General features: G+C 34.5%; 3 protein-coding genes across 6 annotated transcripts; 2 read left to right on the plus strand and 1 right to left on the minus strand.

Moving 5' to 3' along the window:
* Window positions 1-1,858: 1,858 nt before the first annotated feature.
* On the minus strand, window positions 1,859-4,658 carry LOC128228797 (uncharacterized). The gene is made up of 5 exons (XM_052940298.1): window positions 3,831-4,658; window positions 3,315-3,665; window positions 3,036-3,106; window positions 2,838-2,887; window positions 1,859-2,467 (listed from the first exon to the last, which is right to left on the minus strand). Exons 2-5 carry the CDS (start codon window positions 3,543-3,545, stop codon window positions 2,181-2,183), a joined length of 639 nt encoding a protein of 212 aa, XP_052796258.1. The 5' UTR covers window positions 3,546-3,665; window positions 3,831-4,658; the 3' UTR covers window positions 1,859-2,180.
* A 1,074-nt stretch (window positions 4,659-5,732) lies between these two features.
* On the plus strand, window positions 5,733-8,509 carry LOC128228788 (acid sphingomyelinase-like phosphodiesterase 3b). Its single transcript, XM_052940289.1, has 6 exons — window positions 5,733-5,836; window positions 6,018-6,213; window positions 6,336-6,580; window positions 6,777-6,929; window positions 7,155-7,329; window positions 7,449-8,509. Exons 4-6 carry the CDS (start codon window positions 6,864-6,866, stop codon window positions 7,895-7,897), a joined length of 690 nt encoding a protein of 229 aa, XP_052796249.1. The 5' UTR covers window positions 5,733-5,836; window positions 6,018-6,213; window positions 6,336-6,580; window positions 6,777-6,863; the 3' UTR covers window positions 7,898-8,509.
* Window positions 8,510-8,970: 461 nt separating this feature from the next.
* On the plus strand, window positions 8,971-18,474 carry LOC128228530 (uncharacterized). 4 transcript variants are annotated; one of them, XM_052939891.1, is made up of 17 exons: window positions 8,971-9,076; window positions 9,316-9,422; window positions 9,689-9,789; window positions 9,908-10,045; window positions 10,306-10,474; window positions 10,681-10,758; window positions 11,382-11,461; window positions 11,754-11,847; window positions 12,150-12,401; window positions 12,772-13,079; window positions 13,289-13,400; window positions 14,298-14,489; window positions 14,857-14,963; window positions 15,140-16,441; window positions 16,534-16,573; window positions 16,734-16,861; window positions 17,107-18,474. In XM_052939891.1, the coding sequence occupies exons 2-17, from the start codon at window positions 9,359-9,361 to the stop codon at window positions 17,338-17,340; spliced, it is 3,399 nt and encodes a 1,132-aa protein (XP_052795851.1). In that variant the 5' UTR covers window positions 8,971-9,076; window positions 9,316-9,358; the 3' UTR covers window positions 17,341-18,474. The 4 variants fall into 4 exon arrangements, with proteins under 4 accessions (XP_052795851.1, XP_052795853.1, XP_052795852.1 ...); XM_052939893.1 differs by having other exon boundaries at window positions 9,002-9,076; window positions 9,344-9,422; XM_052939892.1 differs by lacking the exon at window positions 8,971-9,076 and adding an exon at window positions 9,083-9,220.
* The last annotated feature ends 377 nt before the right edge of the window (window positions 18,475-18,851 follow it).

The following is an 18,851-nucleotide window of genomic DNA, read 5'->3' on the forward strand; positions in this document are numbered from 1 at the left end:
TATATTGTTCACTTTACACGTACCTATATCCTCATTATTTTAATATTTATCTCGTATGTATACTACACTTTACAATTAATACGTATTTCCATCTTTGTAAAACAATGGAACTACAGGGACAAGTACAATAACCGAAAATAACAAAGCCCTTATTTAAAGACACAATGCTAGGACCTAACAGTAACCAAACGAGAGACACCCACCGTACGGACATCACGGATAGACCACATATTTTTTTATCGATGAATGTAAGGTCATCACCTTGAAACGGTCAGCGAAACGGAAGTTCCATGTTCTTATTTTGAATAGTTGCAAAATATATCAGCCATATTTGAATTTATGTAAGACCATTTACGAGTAGCAGTTGACGACAGCAAATTGAAAACACTGACGTCATCATTATGTGCAAGACGTTCGTTAGGTATATTAAAACACCCTTCATAGAATGTATATATTCAAAATTGTCATATCTACGTAATGCCTATATTACACCATTTGCTTTTATGAGGATATGGTTGTAACTGCTTTGCAAATATTTTGGTTTGATTGTTATGGTCATTTAAACCGATTTTCATTCAATGAATGTTAAATAGATAAAGAACATATATATGTACTGACGTATGACACAGTCAACGTTGTAAACAGGCGTCTTAAGTCATCACGAGGTCAGTTTCATTTATTCTTTATGCACTACAAATAACAGAGGCAATGTCATTGATAGTTGAGATAGGACGGAGATTTATGAATTGTAAACACCGCTATCTAGAGTTGTATTTACATTTCACTTCCCAAACTGAATTCTTCGAATGTAGGATTGTCTTTCAATACCAGATAACAGGTGATCCATTTCGCTCGAATACAAATATTGCCTGTATTCAAACAATGAGACATAACTTTGTTTTTGTACGTTGCCTTTGAACAATTAAACTGTCCGTATTCTTTCATTTAAAATAAATATTAACTGTAAATGCTTCCGGAACGCCGTTTTGTTGAAAAATCAGATAAGTATGAACACAAGTGTAATTGATTATTGATTCTTTCACAATGATTTAGGAAAGTGTAATTGATTATTGATTCTTTCTCATTGATTAAGGAAAGGACAGACCTGTACCTTTGAACCTTTGACCAGACTTGAACCTGCTGACAAAGAATCATAAGACTGTTGACCGTGACCTTTACATTTGATCTACTGCCCCCTATCACAAAAAATAGAAATAGAAAGTGTCATGTAGTAGTCAAGGGCAACTTACCACTGAGATTTTATGACCTTGGTGTTTTCAAACTATTGTGCTGAGGTTTTCTTTAACTGTTGACCGTAACCCTTGACCTAATGACCTCAAAACAATAGGGGTCATTTAATGGTCTAGGGCAGCCTACATGGTCTAGATCAATCTGCTCTTGAATTATTGTGCGGAAAATATTTTTGTAAGACTCTTGACTGTGATCTCGACCTTTGACCTAAAAACAATAGGGGTTATATCTATTAGCTCACTGCAACCAGTTAAGTTACATGGCACTAGGTCAATCCTTTACACAAATTGAAAAAGGGAAAAACGATACAGATATTACTATTTAAAGCCGTCATGGTTCGATCAAATAACGGTACAGAAGAGAGACTTAGTAAAACTAATTATGGTTAATTCTCAATTACGGTTCCCTCGAGGTTTTGGCCGGTCCCTGGCGACCTCGAGCGATCGCAGTTTTACTGTATGTGATTTACTCACTGTTTATGCGTTTCATCACTCCTTATCTTGTATATATATTATGCATTTCTGTAGGTCAAATGCTTATTTACTTTGTTCAATATTTTCTGCAATAAATACTGGTAAACCAAATAACGGTAAAATGAATGTGTTTTTTTTTATTTTCTAAAAACATAAACGTTAGTTGTGATAGAAATTCAACAAGGAAATTAATAACTTTATCCATATGGTCCATATATGTCATTCACTAGTATTTGCTAGTATGACAAATTTATTTGCCTTCCTGAATTTAATTTCTCACAGTCAATGATGATGATGATGATGATGATGATGATGATGATGATGATGATAATAATGGAGATGATGATGATTGATGTAACGTTTAAATAGTTGCCATTCAGGTTTATTCCGTCTTTCAAACTATAATGGTCAGGTAAAGATACATCTTAACATCTGTAAGATGTAACTTCTTAGCTGTTAACAAATAATCTCTTCAAGGTCATCCCAATTCACTACAAGCGACTTGCAATTACAAATTGCTCTTTTGAGAGCATCTTTGGTTGCCGCGCGCCTTTTTCTGTTTTTCCATTCCTGCAACATGGCCCTTATTTGCATCCGCATATTATTGGGATTATCTTTAGTAATCGCCTCAATGTCTATCTGGCCACACCCTAGCTCACTTGCTAGCATTTCCCAATCCCTTCCAATACAACGTGCAATACGTGCCACTTCTATTTCTGTTAGAACGTCCTTCTTTTTCTTATCTGAAAATGTTTAAATAATCATAATATTCAGAATCTTCCAGTGTTTCTTTTTTAACAATCATTTCAATTTCAAATTTATATGATGTTAAAGAATCAGAATGTTAGACCTGTTAGACATGTCAGTTGTTAAACCTGCTTCAAATTACTTGAATTACCTAAATGAGTTAAAATCAGTCTGGACGGGTCTCTATGAGATTTTATCTTAGGATCTATTAGAACCTTTGAAGATCTTTGAGTTATGTGGTGTGGTAACGACAACTAAACGCAACAGAGAAAGAGAAAATAAACCTTAAACCACAACACATTTATTTAATAGCAACTCAATTAAGATGCCTTAATGACCCTCGTTAATTAAGTAAAATTATATCACCTTTTAATTCTTTTGTCTCGTCGGCTAATAAATGAAGACCGTCCTGCTCCCTAGAATATGTCAAAAACAGATATTATGTCCTACACTTGAATGTCCACATGCGTGTTGTATACTAAGTCAAGGGACATTCATCTTGCTACAACAATGCAGTTATACAATACAATATTAATGCATTAAAGTTAAAAATAATAATATTACCTTGAATTATTCGAAACTTGATAGCGTAATTGATTTTCAGCACCGCATGAAATTTCCATTGCGTTAAGACTCTGGAATGTAAAATGGAAATCGATGATTGGCATTGTGAAGTATTTTAGATTTCCATGAATGTCTGCCGTCTTAAGACAAGTTTAATGTCGACCTGTAATTGTAAATCTATAAAAATGATATATTTCCCAAGTAATCTGAAAACATTTAGACAAGAAAAGATGTAAAGACATTTTGCTTTACGATTTTAGTCGAATGACGTATGCTTACTTGTTTTGGTTTTAGTTCATCAACACAAACGTTGTTCCCATCTCCAAATCGCATTTCTCTTATTGGAAGTTGTTCTGAATCAAGAACTTTATGATATAGCTGTGCATGGTTGTTACCTCCGTTGCTCGTTGAAGGTGTTTGATGATAATGCATTGCATTAGGCTGATGGGAGAAATTTGTCGAAGCCCCTGATAAAGAAGCAGGATGTTGAAATCTGTCGTTGGTTTCCATGTCATGTCCTTGACTTCGATTCTTTGTGGTTTGCAAAGTTCACGATATACTTTGGTCTTTATAAGCAACGATTCCTTTGGAGAATTTGCTTTTTTTCTTCACCTTTGGTTGAAATTTAGCCTGCAGATGGAGAATAAAAAAAAATCAGATCAGACAACTTTTTACAATTAAATCTTGATTTAAGAGACATGCGCCAACATTTCATTATATTGCAGAATACTACAGTAAACATTTATAACATATTACACGCGCAGTAAGTTTTTTCATAAATATAAGTGTACATACTGTTGAAAACGCCATTTTCCAGAGCGCAGTTTTCCATATTCGTTTTGTTTACTTGTTTTGTATTCATGCACTTGGAATGTTACAAAACAGAACTGTTATCAATTTCGTGTTAATTTTGATAAATATAGATTTGGGAAATCACACAGTTTCACAATTTAGATAACAATCATAGGTGCGGCAGCTTTTGTTTGTTCTATACTTGCTTTTCTGATCACTGTTGAAATGTTTTATTGGTCTTCCTGTTTTTAACAAGTTTATTGTCCTACTTGTTCATATATAGATATCCATGATCATTAAAACATTTTTTAACTGTACGTGTTCGTTGCTAACTAAAATGAATGTTTTATTTAGTTTTATTCATAGAACAGTTTGCCATAATATTTTCAGAAACAATTGCGTGATGATTAATTAGCATGTCTACATCATAAACGCATGCGTATATTCGATGTAAATATATCACATTATTTTACACATACTTGTTCACACATTTTAACAAAATGAGCACACTGTTGATATAATATTGATACTTATTATAAGGGATGATAGCAATATCGCGATATTTCGTCAGCGTATCACAAGATATTTATTGTGAGATATCGTATCAACTAAGAAGAGATAATCTATGATAAGTTATTTAGTTCTTTTATTCATATAAACATCATGCTTTACTTTCTGTTTCACAGCCTAAGAACTAGAGATATTAATATTTTATTCATTCGTCCTTATTGAAATGTGCAGTTTTGTAATCTAAATGCTATGACTACGATGACTATTATATGGTTATCGTAATTAAAGGCCTTTCGCAGTTCTAAATAAAGTTTGAAGGACCAAAACATAAATGGTTAAAATATTCATTTTCTTGATTTAGTTTTGTGGTTCAATATTCAATAAGCATAATACAAACACCCTTTGCAACATGTGTAGGTATAAAAAGGAGTCGATCAACTTTTATTGAACAAGACTTGATCGGATTTTCAATAAAAAAACATTTACATTTTTACGGAAATGTCTTTATACATAATTACCGATTAACAATATCTTGCGGCTTTGCGATCATTGCAGATATTTTAAGAATGATATTTGCATTTTTGTAGGCAGGAAATTCATTGAATTAATTATAATTTTCCATATTATTCCTCGAATATCTTTCTAATATGAAAATATATCACCAAGAACCCTCAAGGCATTGTTGATTGGATAAATTGGATCATTTTGACCCAAACATATGTTGTCGACAGACTTACCCGAAAAAGAGCAAATGCTTCTTCTTTCGTAAAATTTGCTGGACTCCTTATTACCCCCCAAAAATGTTGCAACGTATTTATTCTCTACTCAACGAAAATTTTGTTGCTCCATTAAACATGAACTTTTCAAACAATTTAATTTTTGGCCTTCCCCACCCACTTTTGCATTGTGGAAAGCCCTTAATGTAGTCATATAAAAATGTATAGTTGACAGAACTGGCAATAGATATAGCTTTCAGGAATTATTTAAATGAATACTTACGGGCAACAGAACATGCCATATAATACAGGAGAATATATCAATATGATTGCCCCTAGGTATTGATATCTATCACTTCATATTCGAATCGTAATGTATTTTCTCATCTTGAATATCGCACGTCGCTACATAATTTTTATTACACTGTGTTTATATTATAATCATATTAATTTTATTTGTCTTAACTAAATTACTTAAATAATATCCTATATGTCCGGCCTATTTCAGAAATTATATGTATAATGGATTAATAGATACTAAAATACTAGTTTAATCTTAGTGCACTCAATTTCATTGTAATTTTATTCCTTCGCTAGATCAACTTTGTCACTCGGTCCTTCATATCTACAGGACTTGATCTGTTAAAAATAGTTCAGTTACCATACTGATTTAAAAGTTGAACTTATCTGTGCAAGTAATTCAAAGTTTAGTCTTCTTTGGCGTGTACAGGATGCGCCCGTTATTGTTTTACCTGTTGATTGGGATTTGTGCTGCAGACGAAGGTTGGTATTCGAATGCTATATTAAACTACATTATTATTTTTATTAATTATAAACCATTTACCACAACGTGATTATTTATTGTTTTATTTCTGAAATGACCGTGATATTTAATGCTCGAATATCAGTTAATGTATTTGATTATCATAAACTTAAATTCGTTACATTTGTATTAATATTTGAGGCTGGTTCTGGCACGTGACGGACTTCCACTGGGATTTCTCCTACTGGACTGACCAGTTGTCGTGCAATGGTATGAACATCTCCAAGCCGGGCGCATTTGGCAACCAGTGGTGTGACTCCCCATGGTCACTCGTGGAAGAGTCGATCAAAGGTCTAAGACTAGTCCAACCAAACGTCGACTTCGTTTTATGGACTGGGTAAAATGTTAACGATGTCTGATGATTTAGAGATATGTTAAATATTAATATTCATTACAGTAGAAAATTGTCCGTTTCATGTTTATGATACATGCATTTATTATTTCTCTCTCTCTTCACAGAGACACCGTCCCACACGTTTCAGATTCTCATCTAAGCAACGACTTAAACAAGGAATTGGTCATGAATGTCACAACTTTAATGGAACGAGAGTTTCCAAACACAAAAGTATACGCTACATTTGGCAACCATGACAATTATCCTAGCAACTTGTTTACGCCGCACAATAGCGATATTTACAATGCTACTTACATGATATGGAAAACCTGGATAGATGATAATAGCCAAGTTGACAATTTTCATAAAGGTAAGACTGTTACAGACGATTCTAAGACGTTCTAACAGACGCTTTCATATCAATAGCATTATTCTCTAATAAGTAGGCAAGTAAGAGATTATGAGATTACCATATGCCATTTCCATATTTTTCAAAATACAATTAATTCCATAATTAATTATAGTTTAAAGTCAAGTATTTAATTAAAATGTCATTTAAATTGTAGGGGGTTACTACACAGTTAAGATTCGAGATGGATTAAGACTCGTTGCGATGAACTCGAATATGTACTACACAAAGGATACGGTCACAAATGTGGAAGACCCTGCTTAGTTGGCTAGATCAACTTTTGAACGTATCAAGTGCCTCAAATGAGAAGGTATTCTAATAAAGATTACATTAAGCACACTTGAGTGATGCACTTTAACGTCCAATGGATATTATTGTAGGAGCGTTGTATAACAAAATATTGATTTTAAACACGGTTAGGTAAAAGCGGAAGTTAGATACTCAACCGCTTTTTATATCCGTTAAAAGATGCCTCTCCTGTATATTATTTCTGCAATATCGATGTTGAATTAAATGTATTTTTTAATAATCATAGGTTATTTTGGCTGGTCATGTTCCACCTGGATACACCACTCCAAGAGCTGTACGTTGGATGACAAAAACTTTCAACCAGAAGTTCGTAGATATTGTCCTACGTCATTCATCGACAATTGCAGCCTTGCATTTTGGTCATGAGCACCACGACAGTTTTCGTATATTTTATGATGGAGGTAATTAATGAACATTTATTAACGCGCTAGAAGTTTTTAGTTGTAAATTCCATTCTTTTAAGTATTAAATGTAGTAAATTATATCAATCGATAAGAGACATGGTTTATTGTGTTTTTAGAGGTCGCTGTTGCAACATTGTTCATTGCCCCGTCGGTGACACCCTGGAGGTACCAGCTTCCAGGAGGTGAGGTTGAACCTGCACACAACCCCGGAGCAAGGCTAGTCAAATACGACCGTCAGACTGGCAAAACACTGGACATCTTGCAGTATTATGCTGATTTAGATACGGTCAACCTTGATCAGCAGTTCGTATGGACACTGGGATATAGCGCTACTGCGATGTATGGTGTTCCGGATCTAAGTGTAGATTCGATGCACAAAGTGGTGAACAGTCTTTCTGACGGATCTGGATCAGAGTTTCAGAACTATGTTAAATGGTACAACACCAATGGGAAAAATCCTGCTGATCTATGTAATGCTCTGTGTCACCATGTTGTCATGTGTGGACTGAGGTATATGACTGAAAAGCCATTCCAGCAATGCTTACACCATTCTACGCATACGTAATGATTTTGTTAGATATTAGAGAAAGATATCTAGCTGAGACTGAAGATATATATTGACAAAATGGAAATAGAAATTATTGCCTATCAAAACACTGTCTTGACTAAATCTTGCCCTGTATGGAGTATATTTTCCAGAAACAAATAAAGTGATTATATAAATTGTTTTTATACTTTCTGAACTAAATAAAGCTGTCGTGCCTTGAAAGACGTCAAATACATTGATAACATAGGTATGAACTGATGTGAATTTAAGACAACACACTTAATATATATAACATAATATAAAGTATATTGCAATAGTTTTTTTTCTATTAAATGACTTTCCATGCAATTCTTACATTGCCACATAAACCTAGACTGATGAGCGTACGATTGCGTTTTGCCATTTACTTTTAATGTTCTTCACATTTGCATTAACTTTTTGTAGCGCCATTTACGAAATTCAGATTTAAAACGTTATATGATACATTGCGCTTTATACATGTTGCGTTGTTTGAGGCGTGACAGTACGTATTTTAGTGCGTTATCGTGCATTGCCATACCATTGGACAAAATTGTTTGATATTGTTTGATATAAACGCATTCGAATGTAAAATATAAATATATGAATGATTGTGTAGCGTATAAATATGTCTTGATCCATGGGTTCCCATTTAAACATAGACCATTACTGTAACATGTACTTGACTGTATATGTATCCTCGATGACTCAAGTGCATAGATAGCTAAGGTCGCCGAAAAAGCCCCTTTCTAACCCAATATCTATTTTTAGGCCATAATGAACTTGGTGGTGTTTACCTCGTGTCCTACTTAAATCGGGAATATATCTCACAAGCCAAGGTCAAAGTTACAAAAATTAGAACAAACATATTTGAGTTTCAGACTGAAAAATTGTGTTTGCTTTAGCAAAATAATATAATGAACAACAGTCTCTTTGAAAAAGTCCTATATCAATAGAAAAATTACCGATAGGGTACAGCAAAAATCTCAATTCAACTAAATAATTTTTCCCTATACTCAAATTAAATTATATGAAACCTGTAAGTGTCCGAATTATTTTGACGTCCGGTATGAATGGTGAGTTATCGGTTTGTACTTTCGTTTTGGATATCATAAGAAGTGCCTCAAATCGCATAATAATGAAACGTTTAAAGTGTATATATACTGGCTTTTTATTAAGGTATTTTGACTATTATTTTAAAGTGTGAACTGTAATGAGGAAGTGGACAGATGATATTAGACGGAGGGTTTAAATATGTCTATTTTTACCTGCGTTTAATATCGCGATAATGCCGGGCTTTATCATTGTTAAAATAGCTGAATGGTAGGTTAAGTTGTGAATTATTTTGTAAATTCAGTACACATGTAAGTGGGTATTATCCTCGATGTATAAAATATGTATTGTTATATTCTACTTAGCCGTTATACCGAGTAGAGTTTGCTTAAGGTGAAAGCAGAAATCATGGATACTTTGGCGGAACCAGTCAGGAAAATTGATGGAACACCCATAGACATTAAAGAGTTAGGTGAGAGGAATTCATTAAAGTTAATTACACGAATTAATTGTAGACAACATATTGATTACCAAAACAAGCAATGAGATAGATATCATACCATGAAGGTCATGAGGAGTATCACTATGTTATGTCAGCCGTTTGAATGTATTCTTAATTCATGGTAACCAAATGCATTGTGACGAAAAAATGATTAATGTGGTAGATCGAGGGCCATGATTTAATTTGTTAATGGTTTGTTGACTAAATTGACGAAAAACCAGTTGTTTATATTACAGAGAGGTCGTTTGATCAGTGGGTACACACTGGCAGAAAGATTGTCATCACACATTGCTCCCAAGAAAGCGAGGTCGCCAAAAGGAAACTGTCAGACTCAAACGTAAAACATAAACATGTATTCATACATTAAATGATTCACACATTTAATGCTGGAATAAATCGGAATATTTTTTATTTAACATCGAGTGATGCAGCATTAACGTATTACTGTTATTCAGGTTTATCCAATATCAAGACACGTCCGGGGCCGTGTTGTCCTAGTCTCAAACACTGGCTACCAGGCCCTGCGTTTACTTAAGGACTTGTTTGTTCAACTAAATTACAAGATCACAATTAAAACAGAACTCAACGCAGAGGTAAGACCATGCTCAGTTTTTATCTAACACTTTTCCTTCCTTTAACTGTTATCGGACCCTGTGGTTAGATATACCCTAAGGTGAATCGCGTTTGAGTTCGTTTCTTACTTTCATTTTAAAATCAGTATTGATTACTTCTTAAAGATGTCGTTTTCGAGACTCGAACATGGGAAATACCATATATACTTGACCAATTATATGAACCCTTTTAGAGTAACTGTAACTGTTACACTTGGGTGTACGATGTACATATTTTCCAGCAATTGAAAACAGTCATTCAAGATGAGGCAGCGAAGGAGGAAAACACTTACATTGATTCCTTCGTGGTAATAGTCTATGGAACTCCAGATGGATTCACCATGGATTATTTCCCAGACATTTTCAATACACCAACTTTGAATGGTGTGCCAAAACTGGTGTATATCATAGGTAAAGAACAATTCAGACAGATTATACTTTTTTATCATTGGTTGGCTTAGCTCCTTCTCTCTCTTATTGGTTAAAATTCCTTGTAGTTTCGATAGTGTTTTATTCATTCACCGTTCCACAACAGTACAGTAATATAAAAGGATTTTTCAAATTGTAATAATATCGTATTATCAACTAACCTAGTGCCATTTTTTTATTTATTTTAGGCGATGACACAATTACTAGACAAGTGCAGGCACTGCCTCAATATCCAACCCAGAAAGACGTTTTCTATGCCAGCACAGGTATTTGATTTTAACTGTGTTTAGGTTATACTACTAAGCCCGGCATCTGCGTTGGCGTCGGCGTCTGGTTCGGCGTCTGGTTAAGGTTTTAGGGCAAGTTTGCATCACCATAACTGAAATAGTGTTCACTTTATCCTACCCACATCTGTTTGAATCACCACACAATAAGGTTCCATAACTCCATATGATCCTTAGTACACAATCATAATGACCCCTGATTGACTTGGGAACTTGGGTTAACGTTTGAGGCCAAGTTCAGATTTTCAATAATAACACATATACACTTTATTCAATTTACTGCATACTTCACACAATTGTTGGCCACCATCATTCAGTTAGGTTACATAACTCTAAGTACTAATTATGGCCTTTTATCAACTTAAAATGTTTGGTTGCCTTTTTTATAGGTTTAAACTCAGATCTCAAATAATGTTCCTTCCATGAACTTTATACTTCACACAGTTACTGTTGTTCACGGCCATCACACAATAAGGTTACGCGAGTTCATATGAACCGAAATAAAAATATGGCTCCTGATTGTTTATGACAGGTACATATAACATCATTAATGCAATTATGTCCTACGACAACCACCTAAATTTCCATACAAAATTGCATTTCAGGTTTTAATGGTGTAATGTTTTACATCTATGCACTATGTTCCTTTGTTCACGAACTCACGGCACAGGCCATTTGGAAACTGGTAAATATATAGTTTGTTATTAACACAAATAAGATATGGTCGACATTAATTTTGTAATTGTACAACTCATTTGGATGATTGTTAGCCAGAGTCAATGCTTGGTGAAGTTAAAAGATTATCTTTGTATTTGGTACTAAAATGTTTCGTGTAATTATATCAGAAAAGAGTATACTTTTCATACGACGGTATATTTTTAATGTATTCGAGAGGACCTAAGTCTTTAGCATTCCATTTTTAAAGAGTACTTTATATTCATGATAATCTCTTTATATTCTTTTTCTTGTATACTTAGTCGCTGCAATACTCGGAGTTTCACAGATTTGCTTCCTCAACCTGCGATACATTGACCAAGGAATTTTACTTTTTTCCTGGACTTTCGCCTTCCCGTAAGGAAACGAGTTTTGTCTCATATAATTTACATATTAAGTTTCCTATAACGTAGCCATATATATTTATATCGATTGTGTGTTGCCAATACAAAAATGGATTGTGGTTTGAGTAGACAGAATCGAATATTTTGGGAAATATCAATGGATAAGACACACACGTGTGCTTTATGTCTTTAAAGTTTGATGCTGAAGTTATTCAAAGGAATATACAGCATAAACAATCATCTGGAAATTGGCATGAGACATATTTCACAGTATTTTTTAATTAAAATGATTTTTATTTCTGTGGTATGTTTCAGTTATGCCTGACGAATTCGGGAATTTGGATCCTGGAGATATGCAACTCTATCTCGACATGATGAAACACGGCGTTGTTAGCACGTACAACATTCGCCTTATGTTTGTTGGGCTTTATGGTGCAGGAAAAACGTGCACAGCCAGGAGAATAATGCGCAAGGATATCGCAGGAACATCTAGCACTGATGGAATCGACGTGTACATTGGAAAATGCAAAGTTGATATTCGAAACCAAACATGGGAAACAGTGGATGGTAAGAGATACCTCATTAGACAAAATTAAACACTCTGTATATCGCTTTTTAATGTGATTTCAAATATGCATAGGGAACTATATCCTTCGTTTCAGCAGTACCTGAACAATATCGACCAGTCAAGTACCATACAATCGTATCATCAGTTTGTATAATGTCTTTGGAATGAGATTTCGAAACGGCTTAGGATACTATATCCTTCGTTTAAGCAAGACCTGTAATTATATGGTCAAGTCAAGTACCATACAATTATCATCAGTTTGTAGAATGCTGTTAAGACCGGTCAGTAATGCGATTATAACAAACACAAAATCAAACGAATTCTGTGATGTTCTTGTCGAATCATGTATCATGTTTTATATATATGCAGTTCCAAGAAAAAGTGAACCGTACAATATCCTGTCAAATGTACTTAGACTAGACGATGATTCTGAACAGAAAATACCCGACATAAAAAATCTTGAAAACACACCGGAATCTGTCACCGTAGGAGCCAGTGACACAGGGAGTAGAGAGCAGCATATGGAAACAGACCAAGCAATGGAAATAGGTTTGAAACATAGGGTTGAACACGAAAAGACCGCTTATAAACGACGTCGAACAGAAAGTGAAAACACGGATGATAGTAGCTTCACAAACTCAATGTCATCTATGAGCACTGACTTTGAAATAATTTCCGTACGTATTAAGCCATAGCGTTTTAAACTTAAAATAAAACTATTTATCCTATACATGCATTTAGGATATAATCATGTTATACAATTATTGTGTATACTGAATGTGGTTTTGAGTCTTAGAATGTAATTCATGATCTAGCCATCATCTAACTGAATGAACATAATGATTATTAGATTGACCATATGCAATTATGATTTTTATTAACATAGGATCCTGGAAGTGTGAGCTCACATGATATTGAAATAATTGAGACAAACTCTGAGAAACCAGATTCTATGAGAGTGGCGATGCGAGTTTTCCAGCAGACGAAACAGTCAGATGGTAAATACACTTTTAGACAAATAACACTTAATTTAATTTGAAACCGAAATCAAAATATAATTATACAAAATTATTGTTTGCTCTTTTGTAGCGATGGTCTCAAACAGATTAATACAGTTATTCAGTAGAAGTTATAACAAATATGTTTGCTTTATTATTGACCATGCTCTTCAAAGAAAAAACCTGGTTATTATGTAATAGTTAGATGACATGAAGTGAATTCTTAATGATTAAGAATGGACGGAGTGAGCGTATCGAGCGAGTCCTTTTTAATCATTGAGATTTCACTTCATGTCATCTAACTGACTGTGTATATTGGATGATTGGCAGTAGGCGGACCTTTAATTAATAAAACAAAAAGTTGAAATCCTAAATGAATAAGTCTTCTACTTAATAGTTGCATATCTGCAATCCCATTGGCTGAAGATGTAGGTTGTATTCTAAATTGGGAAACGTCATTGGTCGCACAGGCGGAAGGGCGTCAAATAGGTAGTTTCTGCTCAATAACTGCGCACTGATGGAACAAGATGAAAAGTGGTGTGTCGCTAGCTTGTGTAAAGACGTAGCGGGGTTTGTAGTATATTGGAAGCAATATAAAAACATTGTTTCAGTATGTACCTTTTGCAGGGGTTGTGTTCAGGGGTTATCATGACTATAAAAACATTATTGAATCAACAAAGAATGAAGAACATCATGTTTTAATAAGCCACTGTGGCGTTTCTTGTTAAGTTTATATCTTGTATATAAAGTTCGATATTGTTTAGTCATGTATTATTATATAATCTCTAATTATGCCAATATATTATTTTTTTTCGCGGAATCAAAAGTATTGAAATCAATTAATTTCAGATTATGACAAAAATCACTTGTTGTTTAGCTTTATCGAATACATTACAGGGACAAACCACAAAGAGGCATTTGTGTCGCTGTGGGACTTTGCTGGTCAGTTTGTTTACTACGCAACACACCAGCTTTTCTTTAGTCCAAGAAGTATTTACCTTCTTGTTTTGAACCTGGAAGATGATCTCGACAGATCGCTTGAAGAATGGTATATGGATCTCCAGGGGAAAACTTCGATTGAAGCCCAAGGTATCTTTTTTGCCTTTGTGTGTTTTTTTAAATATAAAATATTTGTATTTACAATAGGTCTTTGTAAGTGTAAATGTGGTGCAGAACGTGTCACACACAAATCATTGTACAAAGCAAACACCTTGTGGAATACAAATTTAACTTTTGTAGCAACATGTAACACTGTGCTTGCTGCGTATCATGGTATGCTATATTCTATTGGACCAATATATCCCAATAGTGCCCTTTCAAAACAGATATATCATTATTACATCTTTTACAAAGTAAACAGTTACTATATGCTTTATCCAACTCACTTACCGATGCAATATTCTTCTATCATTACCATTAAAAAGAGTGTTACATTGTTTACTACGTTATTATTCAGGCGGAGTTGACTTTTGGCTTAAGTCTATTTTCACCTATGCAAGAGGCGCTGTTCCTGGATTTCCTAAAATTATTCTTGTCGGAACACATTTTGACCAGATGCATGAGGTTTGTGCTGTATGGTTTACAAACGCAATGAAACGTTGATCGCTCTACTTGCTTTAATGGTTCGATATGTGAGACAGCCGTATTTGAATAGACGCATAAATATACACACACATTGTTTTTTGATTGACAAAAGTAGAAATTTTTCTTATACATATTTTGTATTGATTGTATTTTAGTCTCGAGACCGAAGATACAGAATTGCCCATGGTTATTTCGACAAAATTCGAGATATTTTTCAAGGCACACCTTTGTCACACAATATCAGCAAAAACGAATTTCTTCTTAGCAATACCGATCCTAATGATCCAGAAATTGATCGCCTTCGTGGTGAAATTCTTGGAATTGCCAAAGAGTATCCTAGTTGGGGAGAGAAAATGCCGGCAAAATGGATTGAATTACAGCAAAACCTGGAAGATATCAGAAGACAAGGACAGTCACTTATGTCCCTCGACAACCTGCGATCTATCGTTCAAAAACTTGCAAGTCCCATTGAAGATGAGGAACAGTTAATGCTCTTTCTGCGTGCCCATCATGAAATTGGAACGTACATTTATTTCTCAGAATCAGAGCAGTTGAAAAACTTCATCATTTTGGAACCACAATGGATTGTGAACGCTTTTCGCTATCTGATTAGTGCAAGAGAATTTCAAGCGAAATATGGTCCTTTGCTGAAGAAATGGTTAGAGTTTGTTGAAACAGGAAGACTTGAATATGATTTGGCAGAAAGTATTTGGCGCGTAGATGAAGAAAGTCATTTTTTCGAAAATACAGATATCATTCTTCTCTTTCTCGAAAAGTTGGATATCATTGCCCGAGCGTCTGTCATTAGTGACGATGGCATGTCTTTGACCCCTTTGAAGTACTTTTATGTACCAAGTTTGTTGAAAGAGGCACCAAGAAAGGAAATTTTGCACGCTCCAATTGTGCCGGGCTGCTTGAACACGCCAGTTCTCTGTATCAAGTTCAACGAGGAGTTTATGCCACCTGCGATTTTCAACAGGATCATAGCCATCTGTTTGGGAAAGTTTCCGCTAGCACGACAAGGTAAACGAAAGCTTTTGTTCTGTGGATGCGGAGTGTTTGAGGTCAACAAAGACCTTTCAGAGGACAAACATCGTCTTACAATCTTCTTCCGAAGTTCCAGAGTCGGACTGCGCATCACACGATACACTTCAAAGGGTGCAAAAATGGTTGATCCTGTTGTGTGTGATAGAATTCGACGGATCATTTCCTCAGCTGTGAGGAAGGAATTTTCAAGGTTTCACAGGATAGTGTCGGGAGAAAACGATCCATTTGAGTACTTTATTCAATGTCTGGAAACCAAGTCGGAAGATATCATAGAAGAAGGACTGCATAGAATTCAGGATTTGCAACATCATATCGGAGCAACTGATCCCTTTTGTGAAGAGCACACGGAGATGGATCACCCTCATCCTCTTCAAGTTGTTAAACACCTGCACGAGTGGTTTCAAGACAGGGTAAAAATAATTGTATTATCGACCTTTTGACTGTGTAGTAATTTTATCAAACATTTATGAAATTATTAATAACATGCAATTTATATTGACAGATTCCTGAAACACTCCGAGCTGACGAAGTTTCTGTCCTTGGTACGTACATTCATAAAATCACACAATGAACAGTTCTAAATATAAACAATTTTGAAGATATGTTTTCATTATACAACTCAACACTCTTCTTATATCCATTTTTTTTCTTTTTTACTTACATAAAACTTACTAAAGATCTGATACATGTTGAATTTTACAGACACATGGTTAAACATGCTACCACAACATCGCAAAGATGGAAAGGTCCATGACAAAATGCTGTCAAAGATGTCACAAGCGATAGGCAAAAACTGGCAACACCTTATGGTTGGATACTTAGACCTTGATGTACGTATCTTATAACATCAAAAACATTCAGATCATAAAAATGTAGTATCACTAACACATTACACAAATGTGCCTATGCTTTAAAAAGTTGTCTTTTACGTTTCTTATTAAGATTTAATTTGTTCTTTTGTTGGCAAGCAATCAGCATTTACAACAAGCATGTTAAACCGTTTTATGGAATGGATTAAGAATGCAGTGTTGGTTCGTACGAACTTTAATTTTAGTAATATAAATTACATTTTTAGCAAGTAACAGTTGATCACAAAGAAGAGGAAAACCCAAAAAACATAGCTAGAACGATTTATGAGTGTCTGCGTCACTGGAAAGCTTCGGTGGAAACCAAGTTTTATTCTCAATCTGGATCCGGGTCACAGTGCTCACTGCCAACAGTTGGAATGCTGCTAGAAGCACTAAAACATGCCAGAGTAGTTACTGTTAATTGGGAGGAGGTCCGCAATATCGTTGAAGGACTTGTCTGATATGCTTTTGTGTGACAGATGAATTGTTGCGTCTTGCTTCTGAGAGTTGAAGTCAAGGACTACTTATATAACCTTTACATTTTATACAGATATGTTTTTTGCATTTAATTATCTACTTGTGGTATCAAATGCCAGCAGATTTTTTGGTGTTTTGTATACTGTTTAGTTTGTGTCGGCTCTCACTATATTCGGTTAACTAAAGGTTAAAAGTTAGGGTTGTATCCAAAATAGTCTTATTTCGTGCTTCTTTGACCGTTCCATTGCGGTAATCCCGTCATTTATTTATAAAGCTATGTAAATGCTTGTGTGGTCTGGTTAAAGTGTTTGTACGTTTGTGTTTCTCGTTAAGTATCGTTTGTACCCTTACCCTTCCTTTTAAACAGGTTAATATGTGAATGTTTGCCTACTGGGCCTGTCTCTGTTGTTTTCCTTGTATAATTGTTACCACGCTGCTTATCTTTAACAGTGTGACACCGACACCAATGACGTATCATATGAGTGTTGATCAGTATGGGTCTGATATGCATCTGCCAAATCTTTCAAATTTCACTTTCCAACAAAAGTTATGGTCCTTGATGGCACACATTCATGAAAGTTAATAGGAATTGTCAGCACGGGCTGTTTTACCTGTTATGTTTTTCCAATTCCACTCGTTCTTTCCACTACTCGACATTTAGCTATTCCTTTGTCCTGGCGGCGTATGGGGGAATTCATCACGACTGTGATAGGTCTAGTTGTTGATGTCATTTTCAATAAATTGTATAAATGAATATAATTATAATCTATGATCTGTTTACCAAGAACTGGGATATTATTCATACGAAAGTGAAACGTTATATTTGATACTTTAGTGATAAAATCATTTTGCATAGATCAGTTAAGCACCCTTAAAGAAATTTGAATACAAATAAATTATGTAGATTAAATATACTACCTTTAGTATATATTCGCATTTTGAATGTTTTCAATTTTTAGCCCTATGTTATCTGCTAATAGTTAGTTTCACTTATATTTGGTATTTTCAAATGTTAACTATATTACAAAATTTTCTTTAATGATAATTCCATTTTTAAGGTATATTTTGTTCGAAAAATCAACTCTATGAATGTTCTGTCGAATAAAAGTGATGTGGACTGATGTGGAGTTTTCATTTCTGCAACGTTTAGTGCATAATAAGAAATCAAACATAGTGAATTTTACATATCTTCCAAAATGTTCTTTAATCTAATCGTATAGTTTGTTTTGTAATCTTATCTCCTGGTTAAAAACTGCTAGTGTCTGAACGTGTATACCTCAACAGGACTCGTTTTCGCAGAATACGTCACAAAGAGAACAATTATAAGGACGGGGTCAATATGCGTGCATATTGTTATACTAATGAGAACTAACTACTGATAACGTTTTTGGTATTGCTGTGCGTACGTTGTATTAGCTATAACCATGTTGATATGAATTTTGCAATAAACGGAGTTCAGCAGTCTTGAGTTAAGTTGAGTTAAGATCGCTCCATG

This window comes from Mya arenaria, chromosome 3, assembly GCF_026914265.1.
Source record: "Mya arenaria isolate MELC-2E11 chromosome 3, ASM2691426v1".
Taxonomy (NCBI): domain Eukaryota; kingdom Metazoa; phylum Mollusca; class Bivalvia; order Myida; family Myidae; genus Mya; species Mya arenaria.

What these genes read in the sequence shown, in the direction of transcription:
- LOC128228797 (XM_052940298.1), bottom strand. Translation starts at nt 3,545, where the DNA reads ATGGAAACCAACGACAGATTTCAACATCCTGCTTCTTTATCAGGGGCT. An exon ending in ATGAACTAAAACCAAAACAA is followed by an intron (nt 3,107 to 3,314) that starts GTAAGCATACGT and finishes TTTACATTCCAG; the next exon opens with AGTCTTAACGCAATGGAAAT. An exon ending in CGAGACAAAAGAATTAAAAG is followed by an intron (nt 2,468 to 2,837) that starts GTGATATAATTT and finishes AAACATTTTCAG; the next exon opens with ATAAGAAAAAGAAGGACGTT.
- LOC128228788 (XM_052940289.1), top strand. Translation starts at nt 6,864, where the DNA reads ATGTGGAAGACCCTGCTTAGTTGGCTAGATCAACTTTTGAACGTATCA. An exon ending in CAAGTGCCTCAAATGAGAAG is followed by an intron (nt 6,930 to 7,154) that starts GTATTCTAATAA and finishes TAATAATCATAG; the next exon opens with GTTATTTTGGCTGGTCATGT. An exon ending in TCGTATATTTTATGATGGAG is followed by an intron (nt 7,330 to 7,448) that starts GTAATTAATGAA and finishes TTGTGTTTTTAG; the next exon opens with AGGTCGCTGTTGCAACATTG.
- LOC128228530 (XM_052939890.1), top strand. An exon ending in CATAGACATTAAAGAGTTAG is followed by an intron (nt 9,423 to 9,688) that starts GTGAGAGGAATT and finishes TTTATATTACAG; the next exon opens with AGAGGTCGTTTGATCAGTGG. An exon ending in ACGAGTGGTTTCAAGACAGG is followed by an intron (nt 16,442 to 16,533) that starts GTAAAAATAATT and finishes TTATATTGACAG; the next exon opens with ATTCCTGAAACACTCCGAGC.